We start from the raw sequence: 16,446 nt of genomic DNA, 5'->3' as shown, positions 1-16,446 counted from the left end.
TAGGTTAAAAATGCGCCCTAACACTACCCCAAAACAACTTTTCGTTCTCAATTGGCCCTCTATCAATGACCTGTGTTGCCTGTACAGCGAGGCATTTTGAGAAGGAGAAAACCGGCCGGAATGCTTTAGGTTTATCAATAACGAAGATTAACATGGTCTGAGTTACAAACCGGTAATCTTTGAATTGACTCTTTTAAATTCATTGTGAATATGACTGTTATTTGTTTTGAAACTCCTGTAATACTTTGTAATTGCTCGAATTCGAGCAACATGTACACTAGTATGTGTTATTAAATGAATTTATAACAGGTATCGGTATGGAGAATCAAAACCAAAGTTCTGGAATCAAAATCAGTATCGGAATCGACCAATTCTGAAATCGGCCCATCACTTATTATAAGTCATAATATCATATTTTGAGTGCATACAAACAATTAGCGGTTAATGGACTTCAGTAAAGTATGTGTTAGTAAAATGTTTGAGTGATAAACCTAAAAACAGACAATCTATTATACAGTCCAACAAGTAGGCCTACTCACAGGGGTTTGATGTTCTTGAAGCTTAGGCATTCTTATTGAATCGTCAATCTCTCGTTTTGGCTCTCTGTAACCAAGTTATAAAATTATAAATTTATTTTGAATTAAAAGAATGGACTTCAAATTGAACAGCAATATATGAACAAATTAGTATGAATGTTTCAAATTCGATTCTATTTTCTTAAAACACAAAATAGGCCCCTATTTTGAGGATTGCTGTAAAGCAAGGCAATTTGAATAGCATCAGTAAGCGATGCTAATTCTTTAAATAACTGTCCATTTGAACACTTATTATTCCTTGTTTTACAACACATTTAGAGTGAATGGCAAATACTATACATAAGTTCAAGGTGTTGGTGTCAATGGTAAAGTGTGTTAGGGATGATAGCCTGTGACTTAGTGAGTGAGCTGGGATACCAGTTCTGCACTTAGACCTGTGGTTTTGGTGGACCTGGAGTAAAATTAGATAATTAAAATGTGCTAATGTCCATATTAAAATGTTCTACTTTAAGTTGCGAGCGTGGTACCAAAACTGCTATCCTAAAACTGAAAAATATCAACAAAAGTTAGTGTTGAAAAAACAGGAAAACCTTGCAGAAAAGCCCACACAATAACTTGCAGAAAAGCCCACACAAAAACTCTCAAAAATTATTTTATTACCATTTGATCCTTTAATAAAAAAACTAGTAGTGAGGTGTATGTTGAAAAGCTGTTTTATCCTTGGATTCCGCTCCTCGAGGCAATACAAGGTAACAAGACGACGGTGCGTTGAATGAACAGGCTGAGCAGGCGCCAGATGGCATACATGCATTTCAAATACACTGTGTGTAAGTAGGAAGTAATTAAAGGGAAATGTTAGTTATACAAAAATAGCAATGACGACAAGGAAGAGAAAAGCACAACTGCTCTTACAAACATTAGTTATCATTATTCTATTTTACTATTAATTAATTCCGTTTCATTCTGTTACATTGAGATTTTTCAAGACTATGTCATATTGTTGACTTATGGTTACGAAACTTAAGTTTTACTTCAATTACCTCTTATATTTGGACTTAATTTAACACTGGTATTATGATTTCCTCAACACTTTTGACATATTATTTATAAATAGTTTTTACAGAAAATTTTTAAAAATTCAAACCTCAAATATTTTTGTAGGCACTTTGAATAGTTAAATATAATTTAAATAAGTAGGACTTTTTTTTAAGATAAATAGGCCATTTAAAAAATATTTATGTAGATATATATATATATATATATATATATCATAAATCAGTTTTCTATCTAGTCATTAGGCTATACAGGGTGTCCCGTAAGTAAACAGCCAAACTCCGGGAAATGGTTGTATGGGTAAAAATAAAGAGAAAATCAAGAAAAACATTTTTTCCAAAATCGCCTTGTTAACCAGATATCCGCCATTTTGTATTTTTTACATAAACATTTTTATTTTAGGATTTTTTCAACTGATCTTTATAAAACTTGGTATGTAGGTTAAGGTAAAAGAGCCCCATGTTAGAAAAAAAAATCATCTTGATTCAACTTAAAATTTCAAAATGGTGGCCATTTTAATTTTTTTTAACTTAATCACTCAACAACGGATAGTTTTATGAAAAATGCTAAGGATACTTTTATTTACAATTTTTAATTCCCTATCAAACGATACCAAGTTAATAGATCGAATATGAAATAGCTGAAATATTACGATTTTTAGTTGTAAAATGGGGTAGAATAAGGCAGAAACTATTCAGGTTTGTCCCATTTATTTTACAACTAAAAATCGTAAGCTATTGCTTATTCGATATTTTTGAACTTGGTATCATTTGATAGGGAATTAAAAATGCTAAATAAAAGTGTTCTTGCCATTTTTTTTATAAAATTGGCCATTTTTGAGTAATTTAATTTTAAAAAATAAAATGGCCGCCACTTTGTAATTTTAAGTTGAATCAAGATGATTTCTTTCTAACATGGGGCTCTTCTACCTTAACCTACATACCAAGTTTTATAAAGATCGGTTGAAAAAATTGTAAAATAAAAATGTTTATGTAAAAAATACAAAATGGCAGATATCTGGTTAACGAAGCGATTTTGGAAAAATTGTTACTCTTGATTTTTTTTCTTTATTTTGACCCATAGAACCATTTCTTGGAGTATGGCTGTTTACTTACGGGACACCCTGTATAATGTATTATGTATTGTTCTGAATGTCATTCATGTATTCTTTTGTATATCTGTGAATAAAGTATCTTTGATTTGAATTGAATTGACAATTTGGTCACCACTAGGCAGTGACAGTTGATTATGGTAATTTATTTCATATTTGACCGGTTTCATTGGAAATGGTTTGTTTGAATAATTATGCTTCATGCAAAATGTCCTGAAAGTTTTAGTAGCTAATCAATAAGACTACGTTTAATAGTATATTATGTTACTAGTCCTGAAAATAGGTGTTTACCGGACGAGTGTGGTCATTCCCGTGCGAGACAAAGTCGAGTGCGGGATTACCATACGAGTCTGTTAAACACATTTTGGACAAGTGACGTACGATATTTTACGCCATACTACTCTAAGCTAACTTAACAATAAAAAATCTGTACAATCCTTATATATTCCCACCGACTAATGGACTAACAATCACTACTAATATCCTCTAAGAGGTTATGTTTTTGTTTATAACCACTCATTGCTAAATATAATCAGCCGTTTGATGTCCGGTAAAAACTCATTACAGTACAGTAGTACGTAATGAAACCTTATTTGATCAAGCTGGCGGCAAACAGCTGTTTTCTGGACCTAATCCTTGCTTGGAAAGTTCGTTAAAATAGTGTAGTGTGGCGTAAAGATATGAAACAATATAAATGTACTTATTTCTACAAAAAAAAAAAAAAAATCATACTTAGACCAGTTTCTAAAATGAAGGAAAGTTGAAGTTACACACTTCACATGTGTTAACATCCTCAGGTACCAAGGGAGGAGAAAGGTTAGGATTGGATGTATGACTGGGTTCAACTGTCATTAAAAGTCCCTGTTCTTGAGTAGCTGTCCTACAAAGAGAACCACAATATGTGAACATTAGAGGTAGAGCAATAGAAATACAAATACATGTACAGTCCAACCTCAGTATAACGAATCTGAAGGGACCGAACTGAATATTCGTTATATCAAGGATTTCGTAAAAACGAGGTTCGTTATATAGAGGTTAGGTTTGCAGGAATTTCGCTAAGTCGAGGTTCAGAACCAGCGTCGGTCAATATAGGTCGGGATTTGACCTCATAAAAATACAGTACAATTAAAGTAGCATAGGCTACAAAACTTTACAGTACAGTGTTTACATTGTACAGTAGAACCTAAATTATCCGGAATAATAAAGGGGAGGGATCTTGAATATTGCGCAATCATGACAATGGCATTGACCTTGGTACAGGTTAAAAACTGTAAGTTTAAAATCACAGCTTGTTCTAACCCTCCTAAAACCTAGCCAAACACTGTATTGCGTTTGCGTAGTCATAAACCATGTAAAGAACAAAACAAAACAGTGTAGTAGAAAGTTTTGTAAGCTACTGACTACTGCGTGATAGGCCGGTAGGCTAGTACAGTACTGATTTATCACAACAGAGAAATGTCAATAATAATCATTAACATATAGCATTGGTGTTGCTTGTTGAAACAAATCGTATTGAAAACAATAAATTATTAGATAAGTCATTATAAAAGTGTATAATCATAGCCAACTTAAGGATAATAAAAACACTCGTAAAAGGAATGTTAAAATAACGATGTTGCTATTCTTTCTCTTTGGTTTTGTTTTTATATTCTTTCTTAGGTTTCTCTTTATCCAAAAATTGTACAATTCACCATAGTTATCCCATATCGCCCAATCACAGCTTACTAAACATTACGTCGTCATCAGTCCTCAGTGAATGAAATCAGTTCTCAGTTGCAAGTTGCAACATAGCGCGCGCGCGCAGCGACAGCAGACAAAGATGTAAAACGGAGCAGACGAATGTTAGCGTCACCTTTCCATTTAATTTGATAAAGAAACAGATTTTCCCAAAACAATAATTGGGTGGGGGATTTGTTATATCGAGGGAAAGACGTAGACAATTCGTTATGCAGAGGTTAAATTCACAATTTAGAGGTTCTGACAATGATAAATTCGTTACATTGAGGTGTCTTATTTTAGCCAAAATCACAAAAAATTTGTTAAATCAAGGTCGTTACTATGGTTTGTTCGTTATGTAGAGGTAAAATATACATTGTGTCTTATGGAGAGTTCTAGGGGATTAAAAAACATTCGTTATATCAAGGAATTCCTTATATCAAGGTTCGACTGTATTGACAAGTGAATAGGAAAGCATTGGTTATCACTAACATCAGTTCTTTTAGGTCAATACTGCTAATGTACAAACTGTTTTCCCCAGAGGGGGTTTTCCCAGCATAAAAGGTTAACAAAAATATTACAATACAGTATCAGCCAATAAAATTACTTAAAACTAAATAACAGAGCACATTTGAAGCTTACTGGTGTGCTGTAAAATTGCACTTGGCTATTAATTTAAAACCTAACAACTTTTTAGTCAAAATATCTACACTGAGATAAATTATGTTTTAAAATAGCTTAATAGTGATCGTAATTGATAAATTTGAGTGTCAACCCTAACCCATCCCTAATAGTAAATGATTAGATTAAATAAATAGGTCTTATTCACAAACAATTTTATGTACACAGACTTAATGAATACTGTCATTGAGACAACCACTCACTTTTCATTTACATTGTCGCTCTTATTCAATAGACAAAAAATTGTATTTACATTTACCTAACCTTATCCGTTACTCTAGGTGAAAATTACAGCTAATTAAATCAATATACTAGAATAGAATCTAGACCAAAAACAATTATAATTAAGTGTGAAACATTTAATGTTGAAAAGCCCCTAAGTGCAAGCTTTGTCCATGAACATTTCCAGCTTAACACTAAAAAGACACATCTTAAGACTAAAAAGCTTAAACATCAAAACTGATAAAAAAAAGCAGGGCTTGATTTGAGACTGATCACACAGTGAATAGGAAAAGGGAGTTTATTTTTATTTTTAAATGAATTTTAAGAATTTTGTTTAGCCCAATATTTTACTACTTATTGCTGTCATTAGTTCAATAAAATTATCCTAAGTTGTTTCATAGTTCTGGTACTTTGATAAAAAAAAAAGAAAAAGAAAATAGTGGAAATAAAACGTCATACTAATTCTACCTTTCCTCCATATCTCTCTGCAGCTTGAACATATATTCAGGAACATAAGTAGGAGGACTTCTAGGTGGGATCACAATTGATAAAGGTTCAAAATAATTCTTCTTGTACGTTAGTCGAAGAACCTTCGGCCTACAGAAAAAAAACATAAAAAAAAAACTAAAATGGAATAGTAGAGAACAAAAATAAGCCAGATCAGATATGGAATAAGATAAATACCGGTACCTTAATTTTCCACTATATGAGATTGCACAAAATAATGAAATTAGTGTTTACACTTTTGTCTTTTAAAGTCTCAGTTTCCAGAACCACACCGACAAGATCTTGGGGTAATTTTTGAGTCAGACAAGCTCCAAGATAACTTCATTAAGAAAACAAATGAAAGGTCCTTACTGTTGTTTGACAACCAGCAAAACATAAAAAAACCTTATGTTAGTGAGAAAGTAAAACAATTAACCAAATTTTAGATACTAAGTTTTGTATTAAGGTTAATCTTTATATACTGAAATTTAATTAGGTTAAAATATGTATATAGTTTTACAGATGACTCACAAAAAAATCGTCTTTCAACGGAACCTTTTGGACAAGGATCTTCTTCCACAGATTAAAAGCTATAGGTGGAAATTGACTAATTGTAAATTATGACATTTTTTGGTGAAGATGTAGTAAAGGTAGACCAAGTTAAGTAGGACATTAACGAAGAAGGAGGTAGTAGCTTTTAAAATTCTATGTTTATATTTGTGTGTTTCCATCTACAGTTGAGTCCCGTTAGTCCGAAATGGTTGGGACCGGGCCCATTTCGGATTACCAAATATTTTGGATTAAACATTTTTTCATTTTTTTTATTTTGTGAAAAAATAAATTTAATTTTTTAAATTTTTTTTTGTCTCAGGACGCAGACACACGCCCGGGATTGTTTTTATATTACTTAAGGCTAGACCTAGTGTCTGCAGCATTATCATTTAATAATATCCATTTGTGATTTGGCGGACAAAAATGAAAAATGTTAATAACAAAAATGGTGAAATATTTACAAAAAAAAGTATATCTCGCCCGGCCGCTACAGAATACTTTGTTGAGGTACAGCTAACTGTGTTAAAGTTTAATAAAAAAAAAAATCAAAAGATTTTCTAAAAAATTTCAAAATTTTCAAAATTTTAATTTTTTTTTATAAAAAAAATATATTTTTTTGGTATTCGATTAAGCGGACTTTCGGATTATCGAGACTCCACTGTAGCCTATTATATTTCTTTGTCAACAAGTTAAATCTGCTGTTAGTTCCATCTATTTCTAATTCCTGTAAGTGTTTTTTATTATTATTATTTATATCACATCTTTACATCCTGACCTAGTACACTAGGTTCTAGCTCGGAACTGTTTTACACATTACTAGTGATGGTCAAAACCAGAAATTTTGAATCTCAAAACCTAAACGCGAAACTTTTTTTTTAGCTGGTTACAAAGGTAAAGGTTACAAAAAATACACATAATCATAAAATGTTAAGTATGCAATCAAAACTGAAAGAGATCGTCTTCTCCTGACCGGGACATAACATAAATACAATATGTGAATGTGACTGATAATCTTAAAACCCATTACTGTAAAACAATTTTTTATAAACAACCAACAAGAAAAAAATTTATTAAACTTCTAACACCAACATAAACATGAATATTAGATTAATTAGAACATTTAGTGGTCAATATTTCTTTGTCTTTAGTAAATATTGATGTGAAACTGAATTGTACCAGTTATAGTATTTAAGATACCTTTTGAAGTTCAGAATAAAATTTACTTGTTTCATTACTGTTAATGGTGATGTTTGCTATGTTGCTACCAGCTTGTTTGGAAACAGTGTTAAAAACAATAACAATGGCACAAAAACATGTCAGCAGTTTCAAAAATAACTTTTGAATCTCAAAACTTGGTGATCGAATCTCGAAACCGAAACTTTTCCTAGGTTTTGATGGTTTTGAGATTCGGTTTTGACACATCACTACACATTACTTCAGGCTAGTCCTAGAGCGTCACGACATTATCACATTGATAAAATCCATTGGTGTTTAGCAGGATTTGGACCCGGGACCTCAAGCTCCGAAGCCCCAAGCTCTATCACTAAACCAGCTCGCTCCTCAAAAATGGTAGGCAATTAGTATAAATAGGATTAGTGTAAATGGTATCAGTATACAGTAGACCCCCTCTTAACCGACCTCGCATTAACCGATAATCGGATTATCCGCCTTTGATCGTAAAATAATACAGTTTGTTTTAACCGACCTTGCTTTGAGAGCAGTTCGGTTTAACCGCCGCTTTCTAGGAATCTCGGCATTTCCGCTCCCACGCTGGGCGATGAGAACTGAACCATACGCTTATCTCCACAGGATATGACTAACAATAAGTCATTTTGTGATGATCACAAAAAATATAGCATAGCCTATTGTCAGTTTGTCATCATCGTTCGTAGCTCGAGCACATCTGATCTGATTTGTTATCTGTGCGGCAAATTTATAACATCATAAAGTGCGTTACGATTTTGAGAACAGATTATCTTATTGCTGGAGTAAACAAACAACGCAACTTGTAGGGAGGGCAGGGAAGGGGTGTTAACAACTCCTAGGTCAAGATAGTTTTGGTGCCTCGAGCCTCCAGTGAGAGGCTATAAATAAACGTCCTGTCTTGTAACAAAATGGTCGCTTGTATCTTTAATGACGACAAAAGGTTCTTTACTGTATTACGATGTATTTGGAAAGCATTAATTAATACATTACAGTAGTAAAGTTATTAAAATAGGAATTTTATTGACTCTTGCCTAGTATTATAATATATTCACTGAAAGTAGGCCTATTTGACTTAACCGTGTTTTGTGTTTATTTGTGACATTTCTATCAATATGAAAAAGGAGATAAGAGTAGTTTATTTTATAAATAATGCAAGTATGACTTCAAAATAATGATTATATAATTCCAAATGAATAGCACTTTATTATGTTATGATTTTAGGGATTGCCCGTTTTATCCGACCTTTTGAATCATCTGACCTAGGTCCGGTCCCATTAGGGTCGGTTAAGAGGGGGTCTACTGTAAATGGGATTAGTGTAAATGGTATTAGTTATCAACAAGATCCAGTTTGTTGATGTTGATTTACTTCTTACAATTATCTTCATAGCTTAGTGTAATATAAAAATGTTTTGTCATACTGTATTCAAAAGTATACAAGACCTTAAGTTCATAAGGACGCAAACGACAGACAAATGAGATGTATTGTGGGAGCGCTTAACATTGGCGGGTGAAAAAGGGAGGATGTTGTTAATTGTTAGGACAAAGATAAAATCAGTAATTCATGCTACAGAATTTTACCCAATACTGTGCAACTGCGGTTTATTGAGGTTCTACAGTATTACTAAAAGTTTTCATTTATAAAGGTCCCAATGTTTTGTCATACTGTATTCAAAAGTATACAAGACCTTAAGTTCATAAGGACGCAAACGACAGACAAATGAGATGTATTGTGGGAGCGCTTAACATTGGCGGGTGAAAAAGGGAGGATGTTGTTAATTGTTAGGACAAAGATAAAATCAGTAATTCATGCTACAGAATTTTACCCAATACTGTGCAACTGCGGTTTATTGAGGTTCTACAGTATTACTAAAAGTTTTCATTTATAAAGGTCCCAAAGTTGCAAAACCTTGAATAATAAAGTGTTTTCTACTGAAGCTTCGATTTATAAGGGTAAAACGACATTTGTTAGAATAGTAGTGGTAGAGCAAGTTGAATAAAACACAGTATCTAAGTGAATAGAAGAATATCAAGTAGGGGAATTAGAAAGTGATTTATCAAGTCTACTGTAGAAGAAATTAAATTGAATTTGCTAAAGAATCCACTCAAAATAAATTACATTGAAAGGTAAGCGGAATGTACGATATTTATTATTTAAGGATCTTTAAAGCAGGATGTATTCGTACAGCAAGCTGAAAATATCAAATTCAAGGGCAGAAATAACATTTTTTACTGGACATTCGGCAATTGACAATCACCCCAAAAAATATAGTTGACATATTAAATTCACAAACTATTCAAGCAATTCTTCCCAGTTTTGGGTTGATTAGACCATCCCCTGGTATTTGTAACAATAAAAAGTTTACTCTAAGCTTCATTTGTGAAATGTTTTTCATGTTAGGTCAGATTGTGGATTTGATCTTTTGTCTACACTGTTATACTTAAAATTAGTAGCTAAGATATAAGAAAACCACATATATAAAACATAAATTCAATGGTATAGCATTTTATAAACAATAACATTACTTTCACCCCCTCTGATTCCCATTAAGTGACTTGTATTTAGGGTACAATTTGCTGAACTGTCTGGATACGAAGCGCCGGCAGTTGTTTTACCTTCAAGACTAACCAACTTGTTCACTCACAGGGTGATTTTGGAAACTGAAACTTGCAGATGTGTCCTTTGCATTTGGACACTTTTAAGTTAAAAGATTCTCATTAAATATAGGTTTTCAACAAAGTACAGAAATATTGAGGATTTGTAACCAAGCTGGCTATTTTAACACATTTAGTAGGTCTACATCTAATTAATAACGGTTTTGTTTTAATCATATCCAAAACATGGGGTTTTAAATACAGTAGAACCTTGATAAAAAGACTCTCATAAGGATTATAAAATAAGACTTGTTATCAAGGTTGACTTCTTATCGAGGTTTGCAATAACATGTGATTAGTGGTAAAATAATTTCAAGGGGATTTGAAAATGACCAATTGTTATCAAGGGTGACTTGTTATCGAGGTTCTACTGTATTCTCTTAAACATATTTTTTTATCTAAAAAAATTTAAAAAAAGCTTCATCATTTCTCAACTACAAAAATTGATTGAAAAGGCAAAGTCATGTTAATCACAAGGAAGGTAGAATTTAGATAGCCAGTTTAAAAATTAAGTAAATAATGATATAAAAGTAAAAAAAAAAACTTCATACTTGTAGGGAACCTTTTTTTTCCCGATTGTCCTGAGATCCCTATGGTAGGGACTAGGGACAGGGGCAGGAACAGGAACAGGGAGAGACGCGTTGTAGTTAAATTCATTCCTATACAAGAATAAAACATGTTGTAAAGTAACAATATAATTCTATTAATATAAATCAATCCAGAAATTCAGCAGTAGGATATAGGAATTTAGAATAAAACTGTTTAAAAGAGCTAAGTAGTAGAGTTGTGCGAGCAGTGTAATTTTTGAGCCAAGCAGAGCCCAGCCTTTAAGCTTGGGCAGTTGAGCATAAATTCAGAAAATAAAGCTGAACCTAGCTATTCATCTTTTAAGATATTATTTCGATAGATAGTCTCAGAAGATTTTGTGATACGTCGTCACAACATAGATAGATTGGGCTTTTCCAATAGGTTTTTATGGTCAAATATTTATATTTCTTTTTAATAACAAGCCCAATTCTTTATCATAACGTAATTGTATTGTTCTAAGATTCAACTCTTCATTTTAACACACTAAGATACATTATTTTTCAATTGTGACAAGTTTACTCATTATATGGCATTAGAAAACATTCATTTTGAAAAAAATGTAAAGCTGGACTCGATCAAAAATCTCAGACTCGCACACCTCAGATCTGCAACTGACAGTTCAGCGATGGTAGGAATTTAAAGGCTATGTCTGTTTAAAGAGATCTATAACAAAAACAATACTTTACAGTTTATTTTAGCGACTGTCATCTTAAAATCTACAACTGTGTCTAAATCTATTTCTCAAAACAAACTGACATTGGTTTTCTGAACTCTATCTCTATCACGGTATGAGATGCGTATTGTCATCTGCTCACTTACGTTCTGTTAGCTGAGCCGGGCCAACTGTACACTAGGTAATTACGATTGCCCATAGGGATTGATGAGTCCTGAAATTTCAGGAAATTTCGCGAGAAAAAAATATTCCCGATTATCGGGACAGGATTTGATCTGATCGTCTGCGATTTTGCCGCTTCGCGAGTGACGATGACGCCGCTATCACGAGAGATGTTCACGATAGTTCCGCGAACGCAGGTGGCGAAGTCATTTCGACGATCCCGTTATTGCGAGTTATACAGACAATCACGCCATGACTGTGGAGTCATACCGACGATCACGCCGTGACTGAGTCATTTCGACCGTGAGTCACATGTTATACCTGTAAATTTTTACCTATTTTTTGTTTTTAGATCAGTGCCACAAATGGTAAAAATTGATTTTGTTTGTCTTGTTTGGTAACTGCAATAATCAAGACTTTCTTTTTATGAAAAGGGGAAACAAATCAAAAAAAACCAAAAATCAGGCCCTGTCCTGAACTAAAAATTCAATCCCGTCCATCCCTAATTGCCTATCTAATTTTCTACTTGATTTGAACTATTTATTACTAGTTCCACTTTGCCATTTTCTAAAATAATATATTAACACATTCGCTGCTGAAACCTTTAAACAGGCGCTCGCCAATGGCGGCGAGGCCCGGGCAGAGCCCCGACGCGCTAACTGAATCAGCGATCGCTATTGGTATTGAAATATCTCAATAAGACGAATCACAAAAGAGCAGTGGTGATTGTTCTGCGTTACTCCGAAAGTGGACGTAGTTCACTGAAACACCCAAAGGTAGCAGCACTGCCTGGATCAATAACCAGAGTCTTTGTAATACGGCTCGAACTGAGAAAATCCCCGAAAACGGGACAAAAGCATTGCCAGACGGGATTTTACGGGCAATTTTTGTACCAACCTACACCAGAATAAAGCTCGCATTATAAGCTACAGGCTGGTAAAGATTACAACGTTCCCCGACAATGGCTGAGCTCACATTGAAACAATAACCATGACATGGCGCGCTCCCCCACCCGTGGACCCCCCGCTCCTCAGCTGAGACGCGCGGGGTCCACCGGTGGACCCGCCGCATCGAATGTGTTAAAAGAAGATTCAAACATCAAACTTGAATTCTACATTCAAACTAAAGCATTCCTGTCTTTGAACCACAGAAATAGATTTCAAAAGCAAAGTTATGTTTATAACTTGGAAAGTTGAATTGATATTGTGTTATACTTGGAAAGTTGAATTGATATTGTGTTATATATTAAGTTGAATTATATTATTATAAAAGATTAATTATAATAAAAAAAATTGAAATATTTTGTAAAATGAGTACTTAATTTTTAAGTGTCTTATTGCCTACTTGTAATATGTAATAATAACAAAAAATAAACCTAAAAATAGGACTTGCTCTGCTTTTGGTCCCAACAGTATGGAAAAGGACGACAAGCAGGTGAGGATAAGGTACAGGCAGGTGGAGGTACTCTGTCGTCAAGTCAGTTACATTGCAAATTCCTATACAAGAATAAAACAATTAAACTACCTAACTAATAAATGAGAGGCACCATTGCACAAAACAATTTGCAAGTGACTTGTTGTAAGGGTTGTATGCAAACACTAGGGATGGTCAAGTCTCGAAATTTCGGGAAATTTTCGGGAAAATTTAAATCTCGTTACACGAGACGAGATTTCTTTTTGGCCGAGATTTTTATCGAGACGAGAATAAAGAAAAAAAAAAAAATTAAAAACGCCTGCAGAAAGTCAATGCAATACCCGCAATACAGGAGCGTGTTGTAGTTGCGTTTCCTTTGCGAAGGCGTTCTTATTTAATTAATTCTTTAAATGTAAATATTACTTTAATTATTTTAATAATATTACTTTAATAACATTTGAGAAGTTTTGTTAAGTGTAAGCAGTGTGAGGAATGTTTTATTACTATAAAAAGTCAAAACAAGTAACTATTTTATAAAAATTAATATTGCTTTTATTTTATGATTTATTTTATTTTAGGATAAGTTGAACTCTATCCTAACTGATATCACTATGTTTCCTAATCGTAGGCATTTTTAATAAGTTAGGCGTGATTAATAAAAAAATGTTATGCTGATGTTTTTTAATAAAAGAATGTAAATATTCTTGCCTATTATCATTATTTTTGTATTTAAACAGTCATCTAACAATGTTACAAAATCAGGTAAAAATTTTGAACGTGCATTTCCCGTTGTGTATGAGAAGGGAAATCCCGTCTCGAAATTTTATGAGAAATAAAAAATCTCGTCTCGTCTCGAACTAAAAATCCAATCTTGTCCATCCCTAGCAAACACTATCTCTGTGAGAACCGAGTGATGTTAAAAAGCACAAACTTTGATAGAATCGATTAGACATTACTTTTCAGTGACTTGAAAATGGATTGTCAGTCATACAATATTTTGTGCCATAACAATTAAAGCTGGTTGCCTGCTCCCAAATTATGTTTGTTCTCACTGATTCTGAACTATTAATTTATTCAGAAACAGGTCTGATGTTTTCTGTGACTTTTGGGACTTATTTTGTTTAATTAGATTTCAATTAAGGTTATCTGTTGCTATGATTACTTAGTGAGAATATAAATAAATTGTTGTGAGCATATAATTTAACTTGTGTATTTTTAAATGATCCGTGAACTGAGCAATGTTTTATGCAACTAATACTCGAGCCTTTCATTACGTTTTATCCCTATGATTGTAACTAGGTAGTTATGTGGCCATACCAAAATTTATCGATTCTCGATACCTATACCTGAAAAATCGATTCTTTATACCAAAACCAATTTTTAAATAGTTTTACAAAAGTTTTTGAGTCGACTGGTTATACTACACCAACCCTTGTCTTTAAGCACTGTACTTCCATAAGGTATTTTTGAGGTGGAGTGTTTTAAAAATAAAGAAAAATTAATGCAGCAATGAAAAATCATTATTAGCCTATTTAAGTTTAAACCCTTATAAACGCATTAAATGATCATATCTCTCCTGCGGCCGTTTAAATATCACCATCATCTTACGCAACCACGGAAAACTCATGAACATCTCCCGCTGCCGTGTAGACGATTATCATCAACTCCAATGGTCAAAGACATCGTCGTTGTCTTAGAGTGATTGCAGCAAAATATTTAAGCTGACGTCAACGGCGCTACACCGAGTTGTTCAACGCGTTACTAGGTAGCAGCACTAGTTACTCTTTTGATGATATTTTTCAGTTGAACCACAACAGTGATCATTAATGGTGTTATTGGGGTTTAGCTAACACACGAGTTTTTTTTCCTAAAAAGGCTATATTTATATTATAATAATCTTATATAACTACATCAAGGTTTATTCAATATTACATTGTTAACAAAATGTATTTCAATTTTATGAGAGTTTGGTTTCAAATAATGCTATGAGAAGACAGAACATGGCAATTTCTAACAAAACTTAACAAAAACAGTTTTATTTAACTTTTGATGCAAATCAAATACCAAAACTTTTCTTTGATTTGTATTTTTTATTGAAGTTTTTTATTCTAAATTAGCCTGATTAGTAAAATAGTGAGAACAAAACAGTTACAATTCAACAACAGGTAATAGAATTAAAAAAGAAAAAAAGTCTTAAAAATATGAATTATTGCCCTAGCACTCAAACAGGGTTACCACAGAATCTTTGAGGCTAATTTCCTGACTTATTGGAACTGCAGAGTTTTACAGATAAAGACAAATTTTATATACTTTTTTATGCAACCACCTCTATCCCCATAGTTGCCTATCGCTCACCTTTATGTATAAAAAATAAACAAAGTACTAAAACTTTTTCCTATATTTTCCTGAGTTTTGGCACTTCATTTTCCTAACGTCTGTGGCAACCCTGTCAAAGGGGTAGTGTGGCGATTCTATTGGCACAGTACTACCTGGCCTTACAAAGTGTGAGGGTAAAGAGACTACTGTACTAAATGTCTAACCAACATGCTGATAATATGATATGAACCAAGTAAATGCTAAAACAGATAGCTTAAATTAAACTAAAATATTGTTGTAACGTAATATTAAATTTGAAAGTTAAAATAAGCCAATATACAGGGTGTCCATAAAAAATGTTTCAGGACATTGGGAAATGAATCCCCATACTAAAACGAAGAAAAAAGTTTATGGGAAGGACAAAGGATAATTGAAATATAACGGTTTTTGTGTAAAAATTAGGCAAAAATTAAGGGTTCCCCGGCTAACTTTGCCTTATTTTTACAGAAAAACGTTATATTTCAGTTATCCTTTGTCCGATCTTTTTGATCTTGGTATTGTTTGATAGGAAATTAAAAATGCTAAATAAAAGTATTCTTGACATTTTTCATAGAATTAGCCGTTTTTGAGTTATTTAAGTTAGAAAAATTCGAATGTCCGCCATTTTAAAATTTAGAATCGGAACAACTTTATTATTTTTTCTATTATAGGTCTTGTGTATGTTAACATGTTTACCAAATTTCATAATCATCGAATACAAAACTTCACAGATAAAATATTTTTGTATAAAAAACAAAATGGCGGATATCTGGGTAAATATGCATTTTCGGACATACCTTCCCATAAACTTTTTTCTTCCTTTTAGTATGGGGATTCATTTCCTAAAGTCCTGAAACGTTTTTTATGCTGTATAATAATTTGTTTAATTCCACAAGCGCTTTTGAAAACTCTGTTTCAATATTCAGGCTGTGTTTAAAACTTATACAAAAAGTAAATATTTACTACATAATAAATTGTAAATAAAGTTAAAACAGATGATATACTAAAGGGTATTGGAAAATATATGAAAAGATAATCTT

General features: G+C 32.8%; 1 protein-coding gene across 2 annotated transcripts in view; it reads right to left on the bottom strand.

The window, feature by feature from the left end:
• The window catches only part of LOC128997935 (eukaryotic translation initiation factor 4B), a 66,014-nt gene that overhangs the window by 4,520 nt on the left and 45,048 nt on the right, over positions 1 to 16,446 (bottom strand). For both annotated transcript variants that reach the window (XM_054423781.1, XM_054423782.1), the window contains exon 11: positions 540 to 603. In XM_054423781.1, coding sequence (XP_054279756.1) covers positions 540 to 603 — 64 coding nt within the window. The remainder of the gene's footprint in view (positions 1 to 539; positions 604 to 16,446) is intronic.

Source organism: Macrosteles quadrilineatus, unplaced genomic scaffold, assembly GCF_028750875.1.
Source record: "Macrosteles quadrilineatus isolate MER2022 unplaced genomic scaffold, UCM_ALF_1.0 Scaffold_7__1_contigs__length_78375512, whole genome shotgun sequence".
In the NCBI taxonomy this organism is placed as follows: domain Eukaryota; kingdom Metazoa; phylum Arthropoda; class Insecta; order Hemiptera; family Cicadellidae; genus Macrosteles; species Macrosteles quadrilineatus.
Note: the sequence above shows the minus strand (reverse complement) of the source record. Positions and strands in the feature narration are given on the sequence as shown.